We start from the raw sequence: 27,143 nt of genomic DNA on the forward strand, positions 1-27,143 counted from the left end.
TTTAGAGTAGACAGGTCCAGGACAGGGTGTCATGAATTGTCCTTTCTGGGTACCAGGAAAAGTCTTGAGTAGAAACCTTGTCCCTTTCTCTCTCAAGCATGGGGCTATTCAACTGGTACCAGAAGAGGTAAAGTACTTGTTTTGGGGTCTCTGCCCACTGATTTGGGGGTAGGTCCGGCCACCCACTTGGTGTTGGCAACGTGTGAAAGTGAAATCTGTATCCCTGGGACACTATATTTAAAACCCATTTGTCTTGAGTAATGAGTTCCCAATTCTTTGCATGAAGAGCAATCTTTCCCCCCAAAGGGGCAGTCAGCTGATAAGTGCTTGGAAATTTTAAAAGGAAGTCATTGAGATAGTTTACCATGGGAGGAGTCTTATTCCCAGACTTGGAAGTGGAGGCCCCCTACTGCTTAGTTTTGAGAGTCCCCTAGGTCTGAAACCTGGGGTTTTTGCTGTGTCTGGATTTGGCTTGAGAAGACCTGGAAGGGGCTGGAAAGGACCAATCCTTAGAGGGCCAGTGCCTACTAAATCTAGGAGGCTGAACTTGTAAAAAATATTTAACAGTTTGCATAGATTTAGCTTTATCTTCCATCTAAGAACTTCCTCAGCCTTGTTGCCAAACAGACGGTCCTGATTTAAAGGAGCATCCAACAATTTTGCTTTAACATGATCAGGCAAAGATTGCTCCTTAAACCAAGCAGGCCTTCTGAGCACAGACCCAGTAACTGCAAGAGGCTTCTAATGAATCAAAACCACATTGCAAAGTATGTTTTCCAACTTGTTTGGCAGAATGCATTAAATCCTGTAATTCTTTATTTTCCACACAGTCAGGAATCAACATCATTTTCTGTTTAAGCAGTCCAATAACATGTTGCTGACATTTTAACATATGAAACTGGCAGTTTAAAGCCCTAATGGGCCAAAGTTGCAGAAGTGTAAAAGTACAGTTGTGTACCTACCATAAATGTAGATATTCGAGTGTATTCACTGTTGCAGTCATTACACTTGGGTTATCCTGCTGGCAGGCTACCCGCAGTCGGCCTGAATTCCAAAGTCCTGGTCCGGTGCCGGGTGCTGTCGCCTCTTCCCTGACATCAGTGCGCCAGGGGTATATAAGATGCAGCAGACGCCATTTTCTTCAGTTTTTCTTGCCCCAGATGTCAGGTGCCCTCAAAAGTGTAGGCTAAAAACATTGCTTATAAAAAGCACGCACTAAAATAAACAATACCTTCATCTACAAGCAAATACACCACATAGGTTGTATAGAATAGAGAAGTACAGATAAGTCCCAAAGAAAGGGGTATGGTGCGTGGGTAACCTGGACTGCAACAGTGAATACACTCGAACATCTACATTTATGGTATGTACACAACTGTACTATGTCCATCGTGTTTCACTGTTGCAGTCATTACACTTGTGCTGAATCCCAAAGCTGAGGTTGGGCGGCTGGGTCTAAATAGAATTAGGAGTGGCTATGAGGCCCTGCAGAACTGCAGTGGCAAAGCCTGCTCTGGATTTAGAGTAAAGAGGTAAGTGGTAGTGCTTGGTAAAAGTGTGCACTGAACTCCAAGTTGCAGCCTCCAAAATTTCCCTGGTTGGTACTCCTCTGAGAAAGGCTGCTGATGTGGCTGCTGCCCTGGTCGAATGTGGCCTAATGCCCTTAGGCACTGATTTGCCATGCTGTGCATAGCAAAAACGAATGCAGTGTCCTATCCATTTTGAAATAGTCTGCTTTGAGATAGCCTTTCCTTGTGATTCTGGAGCATATGCAAGTAAAAGCTGCTCAGTCTTTCTGAAAGTTTTAGTTTTGTCCAAATCGAAGCGTAGCTGTCTGTGTATGTCCAAAGAATGCAGAAGTCTCTCCCCTTTATTCTGGGGATTTGGATAAAAAGTAGGCAAATGAATGGCTTGATTAAGAGCCACACTGGATACTACCTTTGGCATAAATGTTGGGTTTGTCCTTAGAGAAACCCTGTCCGGATGGAAAATGATAAAAGGTTCCACGGCCATTAATGCCTGTAACTCTGAGACTCTTCTTGCTGAAGTTATTGCTAGGAGCAGAGCTGTTTTCCATAAGAATTTTATCTCCGCTGTATTGGCTGGCTCAAAAGGAGGCAGTGTGAGCTTTTCCAAGACCAAATTGAGGTCCCATGTAGGTATTGGTGCTCTCCTTGGGGGTCTTATGTTTTTGGCCCCTCTGAGGTATTGCCTTAGCAGTGGATGTGAAAAAATAAGAAGTTATGTATCTACCATAACGTTCCATGTTAGTTGTTTTCTTCTCGCCTTCTTTCTTGCTGGATGGGTTCGGAGCCGATCCTCGTCTCCGACTCGGCCTTTACTAAAGCTCGAGAGCTATTTTTACCGGCTCGAGGCTACCCTATATCCCACAATGCTAGGCGCCAACTACCCAGATCTCGTTTGGAAGCTAGCACCATAGACATAATGTCCCCACAACAAGAGAAGAAAAATATACATACATAAAAATTTATGTATAAATAGATATATATACCTATCTATAGAGTTACCAAGAAGAGGCAACTAGGTAAGTTCATACCGGAGTGAGAAAAAAGGGTCTAAAAAGATATTCTCGGTCTGTCCAGGCTAGGGGGATGGAGGGTGGGACGCAAGAAAGAAGGCGAGAAGACAACTAACATGGAACGTTATGGTAGGTACATAACTTCTTAATGTTAAGTTGTCAATCTCGCCTTCATTCTTGCTGGATGGGACTGCGTCCCTAGCACCTTAGCCCTGGGTGGCTCATAGGAACAGACTTTTGAGCACAGTGGAACCAAAAACAGCTCGACCTCTGGAGGCCATGTCCAGCTTGCAATGAGAAATAAAGGTATGAGGAGAGGCCCATGTGGCTGCCGCACAAATGGAATCCAATGGCAATCTTGCCTGAAAAGCTGCTGAAGAAGCTAATGCTCTAGCAGAATGGGCCCTAGGTTTTGTAAGGAGCTCTTTATGTCTCAATTCGTAGATCAACGTAATGACAGAGGCCAACCACCTGGACAAAGTTACTTTGGAAACTAGCAGGCCTGGTTTCCCTTCCGCATAAGATAGGAAGAGTTGTCAGACTTTCTTACTTGCTTAGTTCTGTCCAGATAAAAACAAAGCTGACGGTGAACATCTAAAAAAAATGCAGCTTCTGTTCTGCTCTGTTGGTATAATTTGGGAAGAAAACTGGAAGATCGATGGTCTGATTTAGATTTGTCTCAGAAGATATTTTGGGTAAAAAAGAAGGATTAGTTCTGAGGGACATTCTGTCCTTGTGAAAAACAAGATAAGGAGGGCGAATACATAGGGCTTGAAGTTCTGAGACCCTTCTCGCTGAAGTGATAGCCACTAAGAAGAGGGTTTTCCATGAGAGTAACTTCAAAGAACAGGAAGCCGCAGGCTCAAAAGGAGGGAGAATCAAGGAAGTTAATACAAAGTTCAAATCCCACGGTGTGGGAGGATCTTTAACTGGGGGCCTGAGTAAAAAGATACCTTTGAGAAAGGCTTTACAAAGCTTGTGTGACATGATGCTGGTCTCTGACAAACCAACAAGGAAATTCGCAATAGCCGCCAATTGTACTCTGATGGTGGCCGAGGAAGAACCCATTTGAAAAAGTTCTGCCAAAAAAGTCAAGAACTGTTTGGACAGTGGCTGTGAAAGGGTCTACATTTCTAGCCTCTGCCCAGAAAGAAAAACGTTTCCATTTGCTAGCATAAGTCTTCCTGGCAGTAGATTTATGGGAAGCAAGGATGATGTCATGCACTGAATGAGAAATAAATGGAAGCCTGGCTAGGGTTGGAAGTGGAGCAACCAAGCTGTGAGGTTGAGAGACTGAAGGGACTGGTGCAGCTCGCCCGACTGATGGGTCAAAATATCTGGCACTGGGTCCAGATGCCAGGGCTGCTCCAGTAGGTGACGATGCAGGAACGGAAACCAGATTTGTCAAGGCCAGTAAGGGGCAATGAGGATCATTCTGGATCTCAATGCGGTTGCTTTCTGAATCAATTGGGTGATTAAGGGAAAGGGGGGGTAATGCGTACAGAAGACCCCGGGGTCAATCGTTGACTACAGCGTCTCTGGGGGGGTGGCCAGGAAGAGGAAAGAGAGTGAAGAAGTCGTGGCACTTGCTGTTTTGAGGGGTTCCGAAAAGGTCGCAGCAAGGTCGACCCCACCTTCGGAAGATTTTCTCCACTACTGTCTGATTGAGAGACCACTCGTGGGGCATGAGAATGGCTCTGCTCAGCCTGTCTGCTATGACGTTGGACTTCCCAGGGATATGCGTTGCTATCAGAAACCGTTGAGAGGAGATCACCCACTGCCAAAGTCTGAGTGCTTCTCGACATAAGGGATAGGTCTTTGTTCCGCCCTGCTTGTTGATGTACCACACTACAGACATATTGTCCGTCTGAATTGCAATAGTCCCGGTGGGTAGAGAGAGTCTTGAAGGGCTTGCAACGCTAAAAGTACTGCTCTCATCTCCAAGACATTTATATGCAGGTGGCATTCTAATGGTTGCCATGTGCCCAGGACTGTCCTGCCCTGAAAATGCCCCCCCCTTACCTGATCAGGGAGGCATCCGTTGTCACCGTAGCAACCGGAGGAGGAAGAACAAAGGGTCTGCCCTGAAGCACCTGAGGGGAGACCATCCACCAAGAAAGGTGTCTTTTGCATGATTGGGTGATTAAAATGTTGCGTGACATTGGAAGATGTTGAAAGGACCACTGGGAAAACAGCATCCACTGAAGGATCCGCATATGGAAGCGAGCTAGTGGGAGTAACGTGATCGTTGTTGCCATGAGACCTAGGGTTTTCAGTACAAATCTGGCCTGGATTTTGTGGCACTGTAGAAGAACCTGAACATGCCAGCGAATGTCGGATACTCTTTGTGTGGGTAGTTTTGCCGACAGCTTGACTGTGTTTAATGTGGCACCTATGAAAGTAATAGGCTGACAAGGCAGACTTTTCGAAATTTGTGGAGATACCTAGTTCGCTGCAAGTTTGTATGGTATAATCTCTGCATTGGAGTAGCTGACGCCTGGTGGTGGCGGTAAGGAGCCAGTCGTCTAAATATGGAAACACCTGGAATCCTTGCCGTCTCAGGTGAGCCGTAACCACTGCCATGCATTTGGTGAACACCCGGGGGGCTGTGGTGAGACCAAAGGGCAGGGCTCTGAACTGGTAGTGACTGGCTCCCAGCCAGAAGCGGAGAAACCTCCTGGAGCGCCTGTGCATCTTGATGTGGAAGTACGCGTCCTGAAGATCTATTGAGCACATCCAATTGTCCTGACCCAAAAAGGGTAGAATGGACTGTACCGTGACCATCCGGAATTTTGTTCTTTGAACAGACTTGTTCAGCCTGCTGAGATCCAGAATAGGTCTCCAGTCCCCTGTCTTTTTTGGTACTAAAAATAACTTGGAGTAGATTCCGGATGCTAACTGGTCTGCTGGGACTAGCTGGATGGCTCTTTTTCTTAGCAGTTTTGAAATTTCTAATACGGCTTGTTGCCTTAGACGGGGTGGAATGTTTGGAAGGGGCCATTTTGGCTGTACAGGGGTGTGGATAAAGGGAATTTTGTAACCCTCGGATATGATAGACCGTACCCATTTGTCTTGCGTTAAGGAATGCCAAGGCTTCTGGGTACAGTGTTAACCTTCCCCCGACTGCCTTCGAAGGCGGACAGTCGGGCAGCTCTTCAGGGATGCTGAAAGGGTTTTTCAGAGAAAGATTCCCTGACACCCTGATTTTGCGGACCCCCTCTGCCTCTCGGGCGGCATCTGTTATTGTTCCCTCCCCTGCCTCTGGAGGGAAACTCACCTCGTGCGTCAGGCGCGACTCCCTGTGGTTCGCGGAACCACATTTTCCCACTCTTCTGACCTTTAGGGTATGGCCTAGAAGGGGTGGAAAAACAGACTCCCACGACAGAGAGAGTCTTGCCTTCTTGTTCGCACCTAGTCAAAGTATCCTTCACCTGAGGTCCAAACAAAGCCGAACCATCAAAGGGGGTGTTAGTGAAGGACGCCTTGAAGGGGTCAGCGAAGTTACAAAGCCGCATCCAGGTGTGTCTTAAGGCAACGCCTGTGCCTGCGGCCCTACTCGCCCCATCGGCCGCATAGGAAATAAGCCGCATGGAGGAGTTAACAACCGAGTTCAGGGTTGCCAGCTGGGAGTTGATCTTGTCCTGAGACCCCTCAGCTGATGGATCCTGTAAGGTGTCACCCAGTTCTTTGAGCAGGTCTCTTTGAAGGCGGGTGAAATGACACAAATAATTCAGCGACCGCATGGAAAAGGTCGCTGAAGAAAACATCCGCTTACCATACCTGTCCATAGTCCTAGATTCTTTATTAGGAGGGTGGACAGGTACTGAAGGATCAGCCAGCTCCCTCTTAGCGGCCACCGCCACCACCATGGCATCAACGGGGACGCCCTTGGTCAGAAACTGCTTGTCGGAAGGGGCTGTAATAAATTGTCGGCCTCCGGGGGGGTTGGTTCCATAGCGTCAGGGGCCATCCACGCCTTTCGAGCCACCACATCCATGAGATGGTCGAAAGGCGGGGACACCCAGGAGGTGGAAGGGTGAGAACCAAACGCATCTAGGTAAACAGACTCGTCCTCGGAAGGACTGGAGGGCAGACCAGTTCCCCCTCTGCTTAAGGATCTCCAGGATGTCAGAAAAGGAGACATCCTCAGAGGGGGACCTTGGGGACCCTTCCGATTCATCCAAGTCAGTGTCAGACGTGACTGACTCAGGGGAGTCCACATGCTTCCTCTTGCCTTTTCACTTCCGAGGAGGCTCCCCTGAAGGATCAGGGGAGGCCTAGGAAGAGGATTATACACCCAATGAGGCTACCCGTAGTGTCGGTTCTCCACGCTCAGGATTGGGAGGGTGGGTAGAGACCGAAGCAGGCACCATAGAGGGAGGAGCCGAAGGAGCCGACTGTGGAGCGGGCACAGGGGCCAGCACACTCCTCATAACCTCAAAGGCGCCCCTATCAGGCAGGGAAGAGGGTCCCCGCTCCGAAGAGGCAAGGACCCCTCCCGGCACCGAGAGGGATGGCTCTGAGGCAGACGTCGGGCTGAACTCACCTGCTCCGAGAAAGAGAATGGGGTCGGACAAGGGTCCGATGCCACTCGCCCCCTCGGAGCCGATGAGGGAGTCCCAGCGTCCGGATCCCTCCAAGGATGGAACCAAGGAAGAGATTGTAGCAGACGAGGGAGCCGAAAGGTGTGGTATTGGCTCCGACGTTTCCGACCCCTACACTTTCTGGCTCCGAGGAAGAGTCGGAGGAGGAATCAAAGAAGGAGTAGGGATAGCCACTGTCTGATGAGAAGGGCTATGCAACATTTGGGCCAGTGCCTGCGACTTAAGGAGTCCGCTAACCACCCTCTAGAGGTCATGATCCGACAGCCTGGAAGACCGAGAGGAATGGGACCTATGGCTCCGCTCCGATAACAACGGAGACCTCGGAGCTGAGTGGACAGACTAAGGAAGGAGCCCTGGAGTGCTTTCGGCTAGAAGACTGCTCCGACAGTAGGGTCAGAGCCGACTGAGGCCTCGAATCATCAGTTCAGGATGGAACCGATGCAGTAGTAGTGGCAGCACCACTCTGTGACGGCTCCGAACATGGAGCCGACGGTTTAGTGGGCTTAGAAGGTTTACCCGATGAAAGCTTGGCCGGGGAACCTTCAGGCTTCAACAAGCCTCTCAGAAAATAAGTTTATTTCTGCGTTCCTGCAGGACTCTTGGACTGAAGGCATGGCAGACAGAACAAGAGTCCTGCAGGTGCAGAGGGCCCAGGCAATACACACAAGAAGTGTGACCATCTGTCAGAGACATCTTCTGACAGCACGAGTCACACTTCTTGAAGCCCAAGACCTAGGTGTCTTTCGACATCCTGAAACAAGGATGACAAGGCAGACAGAAAAAAAAATTAAAAGTCTAGTCACAAGCACAACACAGCACAACACAACATACACACACCAAAAAACTTGTAACAGACTAAAATACAACAACTTTAAATTCTAGGCACACACACAAAAAACTCCACACAAGTACTACAATAAAACAACTTTAGCCAAAGGCCTAACTATTCAGAAAAACAGGAGGGGGGGGACCTAGAAAAAAATTACCCAAGAGGGGATTCTAAAAGGGGAACTATAGGGTAGTACTAGTTATAATTATCGCTAAAGTTAAGGACCAAAAAACTGACTAGAAATATAAAAATATCAATACAACCTGGAGCCAGCAAAAAAACGCAACCTCGTAGCTGAAGTGGCAAACGAGATCTAGGTAGTTGGCGCCTAGCATTGTGGGATATAGGGTAGCCTCAAGCCGGTAAAAGTAGCTCTCGGGCTTTAGTAAAGGCCGAGTCGGAGCTGAGGATCGGCTCCGAACCCATCCAGCAAGAATGAAGGTGAGATTGACAACTTAACATTAGGTGGTTCCATACTGTAATGAGCTGAAATGGCAGAGGCATGGATCTTAATTGATGAGAAGGATAGGCCTTTGTCCAGCATCTCAGTTACTTATTGTAAAACCTGAAGAATATTTGGAACAAGCGGGTCAATTCCTTGTGCCCAATTCCAAGCACAGAATCTCTTCCATTTTTCTGCATAAGATTTTCTGGTGCTGGGCCTCCTGGCTTCCAAAATGACATCCATAACTGCTTTAGAGAGAGGTGTGTTCTGAGTGGTTATATTATTCGCCATGCAGCTGATTTAAGGTTCTGAGTTGGCTTTGCAGGATCTGATTGTTTTGCTGGGTCAGAAGATGAGGAATTTCAAGGTAAAGTCCAGGCTGGGACTAGAGACAAGCTCTTTAGGATTGGGTACCAGTGCTGGCATGGCCAGTCTGGGGCAATCAGAATCATTTTTGGCTTCTCTTGTCCGACCTTTAGGAGCACCTTGGGGAGGAGAGGCAGTGGAGGAAAGGAATAAACTGTCAGGGTTTTCCAGCTGAATGATAGAGCATCCACCTTCCATGCTTGTGTGTGATAAGTCCTTGTGCAGAATCTCTGTAGTTGTGAGGGGAGGCAAATATATCTATGTCTGGGCATCCCCATTTCCTTGTTATCATGCTGAAGACTTGTGGATCTAGTTTCCACTCGTGAGGGTCCATGAGGTTTCTGCTTAGTTCATCTGCCAGAGTATTTGTCTTTCCTGGCAGAAATTGTGCTTGCAGATGCACTTGATAGGTCAATGCTGTGTTCCACAAAGTCATGGCTTGCCTGCAGAGGGGGGTAGGAATGTTTGCCCCCTTGCTTGCTTATGTACCACATGACTGTAGTATCGTCCATCTTTAGCAATAGTTGTCCTGGATGAAGTAGATCCTTGAAGGCTGTCAGGGCATTCTTTACAGCTAGCATCTCTTTTTGATTGATATGAAGATGCATTTGGCTTGCGGGTCACGTGCCCTGAATACATTTTCCTGCCATGTGTGCCCCCCAGGCATAATCCGATGCATCTGTTGTTAGTGTCTGCCTGGCTGTGGGTAAAGTGAATGGCTGTCCCTTGTTGTGGTGACAGGCCAGTGCCCACCATCGAAACTCCTGTTGCAGGCAGGGAATGACAATAATTATTGTTTCCAGGAGTAATTATTATTTCCAGGTTGTGGCAATGTTGAGTCCAAACACTTTTTAGATACCATTGTAGCTTCCTCATATGCAGTCTTCCATATGGAATTAGCAGAATGCAAGATGCCATGAAGTCCAAAGCCTGCAGAATTTTTCTTGCAGGTAACTGGGTTTTTGTTGCCATCATTTGGAAGTAATGAGTCAGTTGCCTTTGTTTGTCTGGCGTGAGATAAGCCATCTGGGCAGTTGTATTTAAATTTGCACCCAGGAATATTATCTCGAGAGGGTACTAGTTTTGATTTCTTTTCGTTTACTGTGTACCCTAGGCAAATTAGTAATCTTTTTACAAACGCCAGATGCTTTAGTAGAATGTCCTTGCTCTCTGCTTGAATAAGGCAGTCGTCCAATTAGGGATATATCTGAATTCCTATTTGTCTGTAAAATGCAATTACTGGTGTCAGGCATTTTGTGAAGACCCTGGGAGCAGTAGATAAGCCAAAGGGCAGTGCAGAGAATTGGTAGTGCATTGAGCTAGCTATGAATCTGAGGTATCTTCTGCAAGATTGTCTGATTGGGACATGCAGGTATGCCTCTGAGGTCCAAAGTTACGAGCCAAGCCTTCTTGCCCAGCATGGGCAGAAGTTGCTGCAGTGTCAACAGTTGAAATTTTGGAACGTCCAGAAAAGTATTTAGAATAGACAGGTCCAGTACTGGTCTCCAGGCTTTGTCCTTTCTGGGTACCAAGAAAAGTCTCGAGTAAAATCCTTGTCCCTGCTCTTGCTGTGGTACTCTGACTAGCCCTCATGTCCATGAGATGAAATTTGCTTTTGTGCCTCTACCCATTGATTGTGTGGCAGGTCTGGCATACCTTTTGCCTTTGGGAGGGTATGAAAGTGGAACATGTAGCCCTGAGAAACAATATTCAGTACCCATTTGTCCTGGGTAATCATGTGCCAATTTTGTGAGAAAAGTGCTAGCTTTCTCCCTAAGGGTGCTGCCAAAAGGCAAGTGCTTGGCATTGGCAGTGGGACGTCATTGGGACTATTTCCTATATGGTTGTGATTTGTCTTCTCTGCTTTTGGGGGCAGAAGCATCCCATTGTTTAGGCCTGTATGAGCCTTGGGACTGAGATCTGCCTCTAGGGCGTCTGTATCTGCCTCTTTGTGGTCTGTCTGACACTGGAAAGGACCAATTCTTAGAAGGCCAGTTCCTGCTAAATTTGGGTGGCTGAACCTGTAAGAAATCCTTTACTGTCTGCATTGATTTCACTTTATCCTCCATTTTCTTTAACACCTCTTCTGCCTTAACACCAAACAAAGTATAATGCTGTAATGGAGCATCCAATAATTTTGCTTTAACAATCAGGCAGACTCTGTTCCTTTAACCAAGCATGGCTTCGAATGACAGAGCCTGTAACTGCAGCCCTGCAAGAAGCCTCTAGTGAATCAAAACCACATTGCAAAGTATGCTTTGCCACTTGTTCAGCTGCATGCAATAAAATTCTGCATGTCCTTGTTTTGAGGACATTCAGTGTTTGTCAGCATTTTCTGTTTTAGCAGAGACATTAGGTATTGCTGATATTTAAGCATATGAAACTGGCAGTTTAAAGCCCTTACAGCTAAAGTAGCAGAGGTGTAAACTTTTTTGCCCCCATCTGTCCAGTTCTCTACAATCCCTATCAGAGGGAACAGGGTTTTTTGCAGTGGAAGCCTTGACCCCTTTGGGACCCTGAGATATAGTTTCTGGGTCAGCAGCAGGGTTTTTATAAAGAAATGTATGTGAATCTGGAACCCTGTAGTACCCAATTGGCTTAACTGGTGCAGGGGATAAAGAATCAGGAGACAGACTGGACTCAGAAAATACATCATCTACAATGTCTAGTACAGGAGGAATAGCAAGAGGTCTGTGTTGAGGCAATAAAAGAAAGTCTCTGAGCCTTTTCTTGGATTCTGAATAATCTTGGCTCTCCCAGTGGAAATGCTCCCTCATGGTGTGCAGGGTTTCCCCAAAAGAATAGTCCTCAGGAGGAGAGGCTGAAGGGATAGATTCTTCAGCATCAGAGTCCTCATAGGGAGGAAGAGAATATCCCTGTTCTGAAGAGGAATCAGATGAAATAGAAACCTGATCAGAGGAATCATAGTCCGTGTCTTGCCTAGGCCTTTTATCAGGAGAGGGATGGGAACCCCTGATCAAAGTAATTAGGTCCTCGGCCATTTTAAGCATCTGTTTCTTAGGCATGGATGACTGTCCAGGGGAATGCTGTACTTGTTTCTTTGTCTTTAAAAGGTGTTTTAGACTTTGTCTTGGTTGCTGAAGTGGTCTTGATAGAAAGCTGTGTAGGTCTGAAAACACCCTCAGAAGCAGATGCCTGCTCAGCGGCTCAGGACCCATCTGAGAAAGTAGTTTCCGTAGGCCCAATACCTTGAGTTTCCAGAGGCCTAAGTTGTCTCCACGTGGGAGTCGGAGGCGTTCTGTGGCTCTCGGGTAGCGGGTGTCAGGGGCTGCGAAAGCGCCTCACTGAGAACCGGCAACTGGCCTAGAAGAGGCTTTGTCGGTTTTGGACCTCGGATGCCTGTCCTTTTCTTTCTTTGCATTTTTTATGAACTCCGGTCGTCAGCTGTTCCGACGGCATTATATAGTTAAACCTTCGGCCAAAGTAATGGAAAGCAAAATCGTACTGATGCTTAATAGTGCGTTGGTTAAATCTAGCACAAAACCAACGACTAGCAACGTCGTGGTCAGGGCCTAGGCAAGGAATATAGTAAGAATGAAAATCCTTATGAGGTATTTGCTTCCCACAAGAAATACAATTGTTAAGTTTTACTGACATCGGTCTGGAGCACGAAAAAGTTTCCCCAACGGGGTACTTAACTTTATTGAAGACTTCGGATCTGAAATTCAATTTCGAAAATCTCAGGAGTCGGCCGACCGGCACTTACGAGCTGCTTTTGCTTCGGGCACCGCGTGGCAAGAAAGACTGAAGAAAATGGTGTCGGCTACATCTTGTATACCCCTGGCACACTGACGTTAGGGAAGAGGCAACAGCAACAGACGCCGGACCAGGACTTTGGAATTCAGGCAGACTGCGGGTAGCCTGCCAGCAGGATAACCCAAGTGTAATGACTGCAACAGTGAAACACGAACATCCTTCTTATCCCATCTATCCAGCGCCCTGGAGTCTCTATCAGAAGGGATAGGATTTTTAGCAGTAGAAGCCTTAATGCCCTTGGGCCCTTGTGAAATAGTCTTTGGATCTGCAATATGATTTTGAAAAAGGAACTTGTGGAACTCAGGGACCCTGTAGTATCGGTCAGGTTTTCTGGAAGCAGGAAGCAGGGAATCAGGGGGCTAAACTAGATTCAGAAAAAGCATCAATGTCTAGTACAGGAGGAATAGCTAAAGGCCTATGCTGAGGTAGGAGAAGGAAATCCCTAAGCCTCTTTTTTGAATCAGAAAAATCCTGGCTTTTCCAGTGGACATGCTCCCTTAGAGTATGTAAGGTTTCCCCAAAAGAAAAATCCTCAGGAAGGGAAGCAGAGGGAATGGAGTCCTCTGCATCAGAATCTTCATAAGTATATAAGGGCAAATCCAGATCATCAGAAGAATCAGAAAATACAGAATCCTGATCAGAAGATTCATAATCAACTTCAGTCCTAGGCCTCTTAGAAGGGGGGAGTTGGCTACCCCTGATTACAGTTATTAGATCTTCAGCCATTCTTATCATTTGTTTTTTAGGCATAGAGGCCTCAGCATGTGGCCTGGGCGTCGGCTTTTTAGGCATGGATCGAGATTTAGGCCTAAGCAAAGAAGGAGGCATTGATTTAATATGCAAGTCCATAGGCCTGAATACACCCTCAGAAGCCGGTGCCTGCACAGCGGCTCCGGACCCATCCAAGGTAGAGACATCTGTGGGTTCCATAGTTGAAGCATCTCACAGCATACCGGACTCCGAATGAGTCTCAGAAGACGCCTGCGAATCAGAAGTAGCGGGTATCAAGGGCTGCTAAAGCACCTCACTTAGTACCGGTGAACTGGCGACTGGCTTAGGAAAAGCATCGTTGGCATTTTCGGACCTCGGCGGCCTGTCTCTGTCTTTATCTTTGCGTTTTTTCGGAATTCCGTTAGTCTGATGGCTAACTGACAACATTTCTGGATAATTAAACCGAGAACCAAAATATTTAGAGGCGAATATATACAGAGGACAGATAGTGCGCTGACTAAAAGCACAAAACTGACAGCAAGGTACGTCATGGTCAGGGCCTAGGCAAGGAATACAGTACGGAAGAAAATCTTTATGAGGTATTTGCTTTCCACAAGTAATACAATTATTAACTTTTACTGACATCGGTAAGGAGCAAAAAAAAAGTTTCCCCTTTTTCTCCAAAAGGGTACTTGGCTTTAGTTGAAGACTTCGGTAATGAAACTCGAAAAAGAAAATTTCAGGAGTCAGCCGACTGGCACTTGCGAACTGCTTCTGCTTCGGGCACCAGTGCCTGTGCACATCCAGAGAATATCAAGATCCTCCACCCATTATTCTTGTAAGAAAGAAAGGCTGACAACTGAACAATTTAATTGCTACCTCCATTTTTAGGCATAAGAGAGAAGTTACTTTTAAGACGAGAAAAGGCTCGGCTTGCAGAACATTCGGCAATTCTGAAACCCTCCTAACCAAGGTAACTTCAACTAACAGCTTTCCAGGACAGCAGCTGAGATCTGTCAATGCAGCAGGTTCAAAAGGAACCAATGTTAGCTTTTCCAGCATGAAATTACAGTCCAAACCAGAAGCCAGGGTCTAACTAGATGGCCTGAAGTACAGAATGCCTTTTAGGAACTCAGACAAGCAAGTTAAATCTCAAAGAGTAACCTATCTGAGAAGGACAATGTATATGTCCATTAAGGTGCACCCAAGATGAAGAGAAACATTGCAGTGATATACAGAAATAAGAGTACATCTCTCTTATTTGGTACCACAAGGGCAAAAAAAAAAAAAAAAAAAAAGTTTTTTTTCTAGTATTTTGGTTCCTAGCCTCTCCTGACAAGGGTTAGCATTTCTCTGGGAAAACAGGAGCTCAAAGGGAAGTAGAATTCCTCCAGCCTGCTAAGCTCAGGGTACACAGGTTGGGATGTGGAAGGAATGCCTCACACATTGCATCAAAAAGTCCACTTGCTGAGGCAGTAGGATAATCCCCTCCTCACGCTTGCCATATGAATTGTCATGGATAGAAAGGTGCAAGTAATATCCTTTCTGACCTCTCCTACTTCATTTTCTAGATCAAGCAGGGAAGCAAGGGAGGGTGAGAAAAAGCACTGACACAAACCTCTCTAGTTTAGACAAAGATGGTATCTACTGCCCAAGCTTTCCTGTGAAGTAGTGTTCTGTAGCAAACTTCTTCAGCTTGATATTGCTTGGAGAACTAAAAAGGTCAATGTCATAAAAACTCCATATGTTCACCGGGTCTACATCAGTCCGTCAAAATGGCTGATGATCGAACACCAGGTGTTCAAACTGTGAAGTTCGAACACAGATTATCGTGAAGCCACGGGACACCGAATTCTTTCCCTGGGAAAGAATTCGGTGGGCTCTTTCTGTGGCTTTGCGATTATCAGGACTGTGGTGGGAAGTTATGGGTCGGGTTCAGGTAAGTGTGCGATTGTGTGGACGTTAGAGTTAGGGAGTGGGTTAGGTGAGTTAAGGTTAGGGCGTGGGTGAGGTGGGTGTGTGACAGTGACAGATTTTAGGGTTAGGGCGGGATAGGTGAGTTAGGGTTAGGGCGTGGGTCAGGTGAGTGTGCGATAGTGACTGACCTCAAGGTTAGGGCTTGGGTTAAGGTAAGTGGACAGATAGCATATGTACAGTTTAGTGTAGGGTTAGATGTAGGATTTTGTGTGTGTGTGTGTGTGGATTGCTGTTTTTTGGTGTGCTTGAGTTGTGTGTGTTTCTTGGAACAGCGATTTTTTTCCCTGGAGAAAAGAAAAAAAAAATCACTGTTCTAAGACTTCAAACTTCTAACAATGAAGTACAAAAACATTCAACATTCAACATATGGTGTTCGAACTTCAGCTGTTTTGGTGAACTGATATAGACCCATGTTCACCAATGACAGAAACACCTTTCTGTTGTGCATTCATTCATGTGCAGTCTGTTAAAGTACTGCTAAACTCATCTGAATTGCAGCTGTCCCCAGATGAAACTCCAGGGCCAGTCCCCAAGTAAAGAATGTCAGCCTGCATAGAGGATAAAAGTGGCAACCCCCAAATGACAATGCATAAAGTACAGTTTTGCTCGAGTGTTCACACTGCTGCAGTCATCACACTTGGGTTATCCTGCCGTCAGGTGGTCCCGTAGTCGGCCAGAGTTCCAAAGTCTTGGTCCGGCGTCGGTTGCTGTCACTTCTTCCCTGACGTCAGTGCGCCAGGGGTATACAAGATGCATCCGACGCCATTTTCTTCAGTTTTAATTGCCCCAGATGTCAGGTACCCACAAGTAGGTAGGCAATACATATTGCTAATGAAAAATATACATACAACATAAAAACAATACCTTCAGTTACAAGCAAATACACCACAAAGGTTGTATAGGATAGAAAGGTGTAGATAAGTCCAGCTAGTTCAGAGGGGATGGAGGGAGGGAGGGTAACTTGGACTGCAGCAGTGTGAACACTCGAACATCAACATCTATGGTAGGTACAAAACTGTACTATGCTCATCGTGTTACACTGCTGCAATCATCACACTTGGGTGGAATCTCAAAGCTAAGGTTGGGTGGCTGGTCTTGTATAGACTTAGGATTGGCTATGAGGCCCTGCAGAACTGCAGTGGCAAATCCTGCTCGGGATTTAGAGTAAAGAGGAAAGTGGTAATGCTTGATAAAGGTGTGCACTGAACGCCAAGTTGCAGCCTCCAAAATTTCCTTGGTAGGTACTCCTCTGAGAATGGCTGTTGAAGTGGCTGTGGCCCTGGTGGAATGTGGCCTAATGTTATTAGAGATTGATTTTCCATGCTGTGTGTAGCAGTAACGAATACAGTTGTCCTATCCATTTGGAGATGGTCTGCTTTGAGATAGCCTTGCCCTGTGATCCTGCAGCATATGCTACAAACAGTTGCTCAGTTTTCCTGAAAGCTTTTGTTTTGTCCAAGTAGAAGCGTAGCTGCCTGTGTATGTCCAAAGAGTGCACAAGTTTCTCCCCTTTATTCTGGGGGTTTGGATAAAAGGTTGGCAAATGGATGGTTTGGTTAAGAGCCACACTAGATACCACCTTTGGCATAAAGGTGGGGATTGTCCGTAAAGAAACCCTGTCCTGATTATAAATTATAAAACGTTCCACTGCCATTAATGCCTGTAATGGAGACTCTTCGTGCTGAAGTTACTGCCAGGAGCAGAGCTGTTTTCCATGATAAAAATTTTAGATCAGCTGTATTGGCTGGTTCAAAAGGTGGCAGGGTCAGTTTTTCCAAAACTAAATTGAGGTGGGTGTTGGTGCTCTCCGGGGTGGTCTTATGTTTTTAGCCCCTCTGAGGTACTGCTTAAGCAAGGGAGGAGAGAATAAAGGAGGATCCATGTTGTAATGTGCTGAAATGGCACAGACGTGGGATCTTAATTGATGAGAAGGATAGGCCTTTGTCCAGCAACTCAGTTAAGTATTGTAAAATCTGAGGGATGTTTGGGACAAGAGGGTCAAGGCTTTCAGCCTGGTTCCAGGCGCAGAATCTCTTCCATTTTTCTGAGTAAGCTTTCCTGGTGCTAGGCCTCCTGGCCTCCAAAAGGACATCCATAACAGCTTTAGAGAGAGGTGTTGCCTGTTTGACTAATAATCTGCCATGCAGCCAGGTTTAGGGTTTTGAGTTGACCGTGCAGGATCTGATTGTTTTGTTGAGTCAGAAGGTGTGGAATTTAAGGCAAAATCCATGGTGGGCCTTGAGCTAAGTTCTTTAAGATTGGATACCAGTGCTGGCGTGGCCAGTCTGGAGCAATCAGGATCATCTATGATTTTTCTTGTCTGGCTTTTAGGAGTACCTTTGAAAGGAGAGGCAGTGGTGGGAAGGCATGAACTTTTAAGCTTTTCCAGCGGAACGAGAGAGCATCCACTTTCCATGCTTGAGTATGACAAGTCCTTGTGCAGAATTTTTGTAGTTGGCAATTCAGTGGGGAGGCAAAAAGATCTATGTCTGGGTATTCCCATTTTTGTGTTACCATGCTGAAGATTTGTGGATTCAATTTCCATTCGTGAGGGTCCATGATATTTCTGCTTAGATCATCTGCCAGAGTATTTTTCTTCCCTGGCAGGAATTGTGCTTGCAAATGAACTTGATACATTACAGCAGTGTTCCACAAGGTCATGGCTTGCCTGCATAGGGGATAAGAATGAGTGCCCCCTTGCTTGTTTATGTACCACATTACTGTGGTGTTGTCCGTCTTTAATAATAATTGTCCTGGATGTAGAAGGTCCTTGAAAGCTGTTAGGGCATTTTGAACAGCAAACATCTCTTTTTGATTGATGTGAAGATGCATCTGGTTTGTGGTCCACCTGCCTGAATGCATTTTCCTGCCATGTGTGCTCCCGGGTAAGGGGACCCCATAGCAACTCCTATCCATTGCAAAGGTCAAATAGCACGGGTAAGAATGAAGGCGAGTTTGGACTACATAACATCTACTGTTAATTATACAGCACCCAAAACAGCACTGTCAACATGCAGCAAATCCTAGCCAAAAGAATGCAATGGCAGGCATTCGTACTGGACTTCCATATATTGGGAGAATTACTTATTTTGCTTTCATACACAAGATTATTTTTCTTTTATACAATTAATAGGGGATGACAAGGACAAAGATATTCTGTACTTCAAGCTTAGTTTCATTTTAGCATCAGCAAAAATCTTTAAAGAAACAGCTTAAGCATATAATATTCAACAGAAATGAGAAAGAGAGAAGGATTTGCAGGCTAAGAAAAAATACCAAGTTGTTTCAAAGCAAACTGGCCAATTTAAGTCCTGATCAGCAAGGTGCATTGGCTAGAGCTAAAACATACACATTACAGTTTACAGTAAGAATCTGGAATTTCAGAAAGCAGTAAATAGGGATACATATTTTGACAACTCATCTGGATCTCAGAAGTCATTAACTTAGGGTTGATTTTGTAAGATTACACAGAAAAGAATGGGGGAAATAACCAGGGTCCTTCCAATAGTTTAAATTTTTTTTAGTCAATACTTTTATATAGTACCGAACACAGGATTTTAAATTTTCTTTTTAACTGGGGTACTACACTAATCTATATGTTCATTTTTCAGATTCAGCCAAGAGTACACAATAAGATGCAATTTAAACACAATTAGGAAAGTACTACTGGTTATTCTAAAAGAGTGCAATGCAACAATGATTAATGGCCGGTAAGGTCAAATTTAATTTTTTTCTGTCAGTGCAATCTTAGTTTATACAGTGAAACATGACCGTAATAAATTGAAAAGGTCAATTTAGCAGTATTTGTACTGGCTGCTGCTGAACCAGTTGCAAGTGGAGCTGATGGGATCACTACTAAATCAAGTCACTGCACTGGAATTTCTCAGACCACCATTTCCTTAACGCATTCTGAAGATTACAGGCCTGGGTGAACTGCAGCACAGGATTCTGGAAACTGGGAAGTCCCCAGTTTTGTAAGCTTGGATCAAACTAAATTTCCTCATTCTGGTGAGATACTGGAGTTGGAGCAACTTTCAACGACATTAAAAATCATGCACTGCTATCTTCCTACAAACCCATTTCTGTCTTTAACCAACATTTTACAGTTTTTATGCTTGTCACAGCTGCTCAAGTTGCTAAATGGATTCCAAATTTAAGAGTTAAATCATTCTTGATACATGATGGTATGGTAAAAACTCTTGACGTATTCTAAAAAAGCTTCTTTTTATGCAGGAAACTCAAGAGAAGCAAAGTAGCTTAGATTTGTTACTGAGAAGACTTCTAACTCTGCTGAAAAGAAACTTCTACAGATATGAAAACAGTGGGACTCTGTGAGAACTTTAATTTTAGTGACTAACCTCAGTATAAATTGATCAAAAATCCAAAGTTTCTGTGAAGCCTTCTAAAGCACTTTCTTAAAACCAGACTCACCTGCCAGGGATGCCCTTTTATGTCATTCCTCCTTCTCTTTTACTTTGAACTACTAGCTATTTTCACAAAACAGGTTCCACTTGAATAGTACAGATGGAAGGGCCATCACATCTAAATATCTGTTTAAAGATATCTTGGCAAGTTTAAGTTGTGCTGTTTTATAACATACCATGTTAATTAACATTATTTTGAACTTAATGATGTCAAACACCACAAAAATGAAAGCCATCTCTGACCTGCTCTTTAACTGAAGCCCTGAACAGGGACTATCCATACCTTTGGGACACAAACTTAGGTCCTTGGTGATGGGGGACTAGCTTTTTTGCAAAGTCTGTTATGAACCATTATGAAGAGTCAAACAATTTTACAAGCAAAAAGCCTTAATGTTAGCTTTGCAAGCATTACAGATTGTCATCTTTCTTCTATGTCTTCTATGTAGGCCAAGCTTTCCCAGATTTATCTTCTGTAGTCTTGTTCAAGGTTTAAACAGTTGCTTCTAGATTTCATATGGAAGGGAAAAATCCAAAAGGTAGCCTGAAGCTATTCCTTTCGAGGGATGAAGGAGATAATGAAATACCAGAATTTGATCATCATTTTATAGTCACACAACTGAAGTTTTCTTGTACATGCACGACCGATGCTTTTAAGGTGAGGCAGAAAGATATTCTCACAAGTGCACTGGGTTCCAGTAATAAGCTTGTTCAATCGGACTACTGGACTGAGGAGCTTCCTGGTGCACAGGGTTTGCTTTTCTTTGACTACTTAGTCCATAGTCTTAAGGACAGATACTAGCATTAATTGCAGATAGGGACTGAAGAAAGGACTGAAATACTGGGAACACTTGTTATATGCTAACCTGCTACTGAGCTGGGTCAAAACATAAGCAAAATGTGGTTTAGCTGAAATTGCTTCAATTCCTTTTTCCATAAGTGAGTGTACTTGGCACAAAAATCTGAGTTACCATTAGTCTGGAAGAGCATAATCATAACAGTTCCAAGTTTTGAAAAACGTATGCTCATCCAGGACATACTGTGTTGACTTAACCTCACACTAATTACTACTGCTGCAAATCAAATACTAAGTTGTATTTTAAAGTATAAACACACAGTAGAATTACACTTGAAAATTTAAAGAAGAGCACATTTAAATGTGGTTCCTATGTGCCATCTGCATTCACAGGTTACCCCACCATAAGAAAATGTTTTTATTCAAGTTGAACTCTACCTCTGACACCAATTTTGTACCTCTTTAAAATTTGTAACAGGAGTTTATGCAATTTAAGATCAATCATTGCCATTCTGCACTATTTGTTTTATTTTCACGGATTTCATCAATTGTTTCACATCTCTGCAGCCAATTACACCTCTGATTTTTAAGGTAGCATTTACATACTACTGAGCAGAAACAGCACAGATGAGAGACATGCTGTCCTAGAACAACAGTCTGTGCCCTGCACTTTTCTTCTGTACTGTCCATAATTACATTTTTCTCTTTCATTGCAAGAGCTCATAGTTTGTGTGCTGGTGCAATACTAAATCACACCAGAAAAAGATTTCTAGGCTGTTGGAATGAAGGTTTTTAAAATACTTTCAGGAAATTCTGCACATTCGGAACTGGGATTTTGCATCTCAAGAGTTCAACACTGTTTTGTATTAATTTCTAGTGATGCCTTCATTCCACTTGGAGCTCTTTATGCTCTCCACCATGCATTAACATATCCACTACTAAACAGGGGAATACAATATTTCTGTGAGGTACAAAAAGGGATACATTAATGCACTGCACTCTAAGGTACATAACTCAAAATGGAATGAAAGCACCATTGGAAGGTTGCATTGCAAGTTGTGAGTGCAGAATACCTTAATCTCACTGCACAGATGTACATTCTTCCAAATGTTACAAGGGCATACCACCATCCCTCAGATTACTGTACAATCATCAAGTGAGAAGTTACATCATGTTGCTTTACTTACTCATTACAATTCAAAAGCTGCAACAAATGATTTCTTCTATGGCACTTGATGCTACTGACAGCATAGAAATCTGCTCACATAATCTAACTTTAGACTTTGCTTATTGTACCACTGTGCCTTTGAACTGCCACTGGTAAAGCCAACTCTGTATACACTTCACCATAAGAGGTTGCCTAATCGATTACGCGTTTTAGATTACCACTATGCTAACAATGTTAAATGTTGGCTTCTTGCAGACATTACATTGCGGGTACCTGTCGTATACCACATTTCCTCTCCAGTATCACTATGTTGCTAACGCTGCCTGTTACAGTACATTTTATCCTTGTTATTCTTGATGGGGCAGGGGGTGGCACAAGAAATGCAACCTCTGTTATGGTTTGTAACAAGTGAAAATGCATTTGTTGCCACAGCTTCACAGTAAAACTAGAACTCTTTTTGTGATAACTCCTCATGGCTGCAGTCTCAAAATATCAGAAATAACTCAGATGTGAGTGGATTCAAAATAAACTGAATCACAGCGGAGGATAAAAAACACTGCTGCATTTTCTTGGGGTGGGGGCAAATATACATAAACAGTAAAACCACTACTGCTGCTTGTACAGGGTTTGAGTAAATAAACGGTGTTTATGGAAATTTAAGAGTAATATAGAAGGGACACGACTGGACAGGCATGCAGAGTGAAAGTTCAATAACTCAAGGTCTGTACAACCAATAGTAAAGAGCATTTGCCAAAAGTTAGGAAAAAAATATGAAACCTTTCCAAAGTTACAAAAATAATGCAAAAATGGAGCAAAATGCTGCCAGGCTTTTTTTTTGGGGGCTTATGCAAGGTGACTATGTTTGTAGGAAGAAAAAAATTATAAAACACGGTAGGTAATGACTATATCCAGTCTTAACTTGGTAAGCTGTTAGAGTATTACCAATACTATTACATCAGAATGATCACAAGAAAGTTGTGACACTGACAGGCAGCCACATGCTTCAGTCTTGTATACAACATTAAGTCATGCAAGTTTGTCACTGGTACTTGCAATCTAACTGCAGTGTTTCTGCTATTCTGTATGCTGTTCTATAATACTGTGAAGTTATTATATGCATAATGTGCACATTTTGTGGATCAGCAGCAAATACCACTTACTACCCAGTCATGTCACACATTGTATCAGCAATCTTCAACAATGCCCTAGATCTGTTTTGCATGCAACTGCCTATAGCATGGAGGTTAAACAAATTAAATCTGAGAAAATCTTTTTCAACTGAAAAACAAAACCAGGTTTTTGCGTATGTTTGGCTGAAGTGATTCACATATTTAATGAGCTTAAATCGGGACACTGAGCACTACAAATTTAGCAAGACAGTTTATAAACTATCAGACAAAACGCACTTGTGATCTGTATCTCAAGTGTTACTGGCTTTAATAGTATAAGGTAGCCCATACAGTTATTAATACTAGCTTGACTAACACTCACTAGCATTGTTACAGTTAATAAGTTGAAGTTGAATCATCAGAAAAAAACACAAATTAGTGGTCTAGATTTGGAATACAAAGAGTGGCTTATTAACATGCAAGTTGATTGGAAGAAATCATGAGAAAGATAGTTAAGAGTCAACCGCTCTTAATAATGAAGTAACAAAAGAAATCTGGATTCAAAATCATTTTTCGTCTGAATATGCTACTAAACTTGGGTAATACTGCTATCATTATTTCTGTATTCTTTGCTGGGGTGCAAGCACAATGTTTCCTGGTATCTGACAGAAGTGTTAGGATTGTGAAATAGGCAACTGGATGCAAATTCTTTGTACCTGGGATATGCAAAGTCTTTGAAGGCAAGTACCCAAAGGGAATTTGATGCAACTCCAGAATTACTTGCAATACTGTTAGTAAACTTTCATGTTTCTTATAACCATCCAAGTCTTGCAACATTAGAAAAAAATGTCACTGCTACCCAGTAGCCACTACTACAATACTGCATAAGCTTTAGCTTTCAATAGCCGATGAATGGACCAGGTGAAAAGAAAACATCAGTGTTTGTACAGGCAGATAAATCTGAACAAATGGCTGCCTTAGGTTTTTTTTTTGAGACTATAAAAGTTACATGGTAATGACAAAACATCTGTATTACATATTGCAAGTTTCACAGTTACTTTGAGAAGTCATGGAAGGCCTCCCTTTCCACTCTGACTTAAGTCCAAAATGGTTAAACAAAAGTTAAGGTCACAACTATATGATTAAAAATCATGTTTCGTGGTTAAAGGTGCAAAATGACCTTTTGTTTTTGTATAAAAAATGGTATGCATACATTTTTACGCATGCAAATATTTGTTCAAAAACAAAAGCTAGTTTCACAGCCATTTCAAAATAAATTCTTTAAAAATTGCTACTGAACATGGCAGATTAAATGTACTGAGCAGTGTTTATGGCATTAATATCTGTGGACAGGCAGGAGGCACTTGCGTCATTTTGGGTTCCATCACTAATTATGGTGGACTAGCTTAGGAGAAGTAATTGTAAATTAGTTAAATTGAACAATTAAGCTAAACAATTACTTAACGGTTTTTGAAAAACAAGTTCTGAATAAATTTAGCTTTCATAAAAATAAAGATTATAAAGTGCTCTTGGAACACATGCAGTTCAACACAAAAGACTATACATGATAGACTACACTACTGCAGCTTCTTAAAATCTAAAGCAATCAGCATCAAAGAAGTGTTTTTCATCTTAAAAGCAACCAAAAGGTAAACATGCAACTCAAATACTTACCTTAGGGTACCACCAATGGCTTCAATGCCACGGGTAATCTTAAAAGCAGATGCTCCTTTCGTTGTCTACAAAATAAATGAAATGTCCATAAAATGGAAGAAAGCTCTGTGCACTTTTTTAAAGGCTTATTTAGGAAAGAAAATGCTAACCTTAATAAAATATAATCACAACCTATATGCAGCATCCATGAACTGAAATGAACGATTCGCTCCAAGAAAGTCACATTTAATTCATCCAATGTAACACTACAATGGCTGAAGAAACTAGGACTGGTATTAATGAGACAACACAAGAGCTTGCATTCATTTCGACACACACACACACACACACACACACACACACACACACACACACACACACACACACACACACACACACACACACACACACACACACGGACAGCAATAGATTACATATGGTGATACACTGTCAATATTACCACTAAAGGAGGAGTTAAGGTGCAGTTAGTGGAGGGGAAACACTTCCACAGCTTGCAAAATGATGCAAGCCACTGACTGGAAGAACAGCCTACTAGATGGTGCTAAAAGGAGAGCCCCCTTTTGGGGTTCAAGACTGAGGGATAAGCCAGACTCAGCTAGCTGGTGGAACAGTGTGCTTATGGTCACCGCCAAGATGGAAAGACTACTCCCCTATAGGGACCAAAGTTGGGGGATGGGGGGTGAGTAAGCCAGACATATCAGACACTGAAGAAGAGCGTAAGACTCTACAGTTACCCTGCTGCATGTCGGGTACAAGCAGAGGAAGTATCCACACCAATCTGTGGAAGATTAGCCTCCTCCCCACAAACAGCAAAAAAACAATGGGCATGTCCGATTGGGGTGCATTAAGTTTGGAAGACACTGAGGGGAAAACACAGAGGAAAAAATAAATTGCAACTCTAAATATAAAATGACAAACATACTGGATGATCACGGAAATCAAACCAATACCACCCCCCATCCAAATAAATATAACATAATGACCTCAGAGTATAAATATTAAAGTACAATCTGTCAAACAATAACATGTTACTTATCAACTGTTGCATGGATTCTGGGTATATGATGGCCTGCCACAGTACATCTCTAATCCTCAGATTTCCACTAAAATTCTGTAATGGAGACAAACAATCCACCTGCTAGTTACATATACCTGCAACACACCACAGGTGGAAACTGCAAGGAAAAATGCAGTTAAATGGCAGTCAATAGAAATCAGTTCTAATAGAGTAACAGCTTTTTGACTTGTCAATATTTCAAGCTGGCAAATCAAGACAGCACTCGGATAGTAGCAGTAACTGCTGACAACACTAGTGTGGGTATGGATAAAAAGTATAACCACAAGTATCTAATGTTGCAGTACCTAGCATTTCCAAAGCACTAACATAACAACCCCATTTTTAAATGCATCTCATGCAGAGAGATATTTACCAGGGAAGATGCAAGACGAAGAAGATGAGCGACACCCAGGTTGTCAGCGGTTTCATATCTACTGCCAGCTTTTAGAAACACTCCAATCTTTGAATTTAGAGAGTAATTTTCCAATGAGGCAATCACTAATCCACTTGGTAATTTAGTGACCTAGAGAAAAGATATAAAAAATTAGTAGTAAATACTAGACTGGAGTGGCATACATATGAAAAAGTCAGTATTCGGCAAAGGGTGACATCAAAAATAGAAGTGATCAATTACAACTGCTTCTCTCATAAGCATCTGGAACAGCTCCTAACAAGGATTATGCACTGGTCACAAATGACGAAAAACAAGGACTAAAGACACCAGTAGAAGGGAATTCTAAGGCATGCATTGTATTACTTAACAACTATATACGTAATTCAGAACTCTACTATATGCATTACTTCATTCTTGAGCTTCCAGTAGGAATCTATCATACAGAGATGTTACCAAGACAAATGCAGAGGGTGACAGCAACAGAGGCAAGGAAAGGAAACAAGGGAGAGAGAGATGCAAAAAATATTTTATAGGTTAGTACATATAGTGGGCAAAGAAAGAGGAATACAAAGGCTAAAGGGATTTTGTGTTCCAGCAAAAATTACAAAAAAACAACAAATTTAAACAATAACGTGACAAATACTAAGCTGAAACAAACTACTTCAAATATAGGCATATTTTACACTCCAAAAGATATCATCCTAGCCAACACCAAACCTATTAGCAAATGATACCATTTTTTTTGGCATTTTTCAAGTGAAACAATATCAGGCCCCATTTTGCATTCTACTAATGACTCATTCAGTGCATTTTACAACACCTAAAACAACTGCATCGACAAAATCATCCATGTGAAGCATAAATACAGGGAAGAATGCTGTCAGGTGCGTGGGACATCACATGCAGAGCCATAAACCATAGGCTATAAATGTGACGTCTGCAAGCACAGACCTCAGAACTGACAGCCCAGTCGGACAACAATTTAAGGAAAACAGGAATAATGCCATCCAGACAGGGAAAAATGTCATGAAAGGGGATAGAAGATGTGGTAGGAATACTGCAACATGGAAGAGAACATGTATGGTTATGGTAAGATTTCACACAACTAATCTATGTCCTAGTCCCATGGTGCAGTATTCTCACTGTGGGAGAGTACCACAGCTCAAGCAGAAGAAAGGGTGGAGGAAGAGGTAGCAGTCTCCAAAAAACCATGGAGGATGGCTCTTGCAAATCCTGTTCTGGCTCTGGAGATACTGTCCTACTTATGCTTGGTGAA

The 27,143-nt window shown here is 43.4% G+C and overlaps 1 protein-coding gene across 1 annotated transcript in view; it reads right to left on the reverse strand.

Annotated features, from left to right (window-relative positions):
* LOC122816679 (cytochrome b-c1 complex subunit 2, mitochondrial) overlaps nt 1-27,143 on the reverse strand; it is a 475,154-nt gene that overhangs the window by 354,486 nt on the left and 93,525 nt on the right. Inside the window, exons 3-4 of the mRNA XM_044089644.1 lie at nt 25,847-25,996; nt 24,417-24,481 (exon numbers count right to left, since the gene is read on the reverse strand). Of these exons, the coding sequence (XP_043945579.1) occupies nt 24,417-24,481; nt 25,847-25,996 (215 nt within the window). The remainder of the gene's footprint in view (nt 1-24,416; nt 24,482-25,846; nt 25,997-27,143) is intronic.

The sequence above is a fragment of the Protopterus annectens genome, chromosome 12.part0 (genome assembly GCF_019279795.1).
Source record: "Protopterus annectens isolate FY-2018-M chromosome 12.part0, PAN1.0, whole genome shotgun sequence".
Lineage (NCBI taxonomy): Eukaryota > Metazoa > Chordata > Ceratodontiformes > Protopteridae > Protopterus > Protopterus annectens.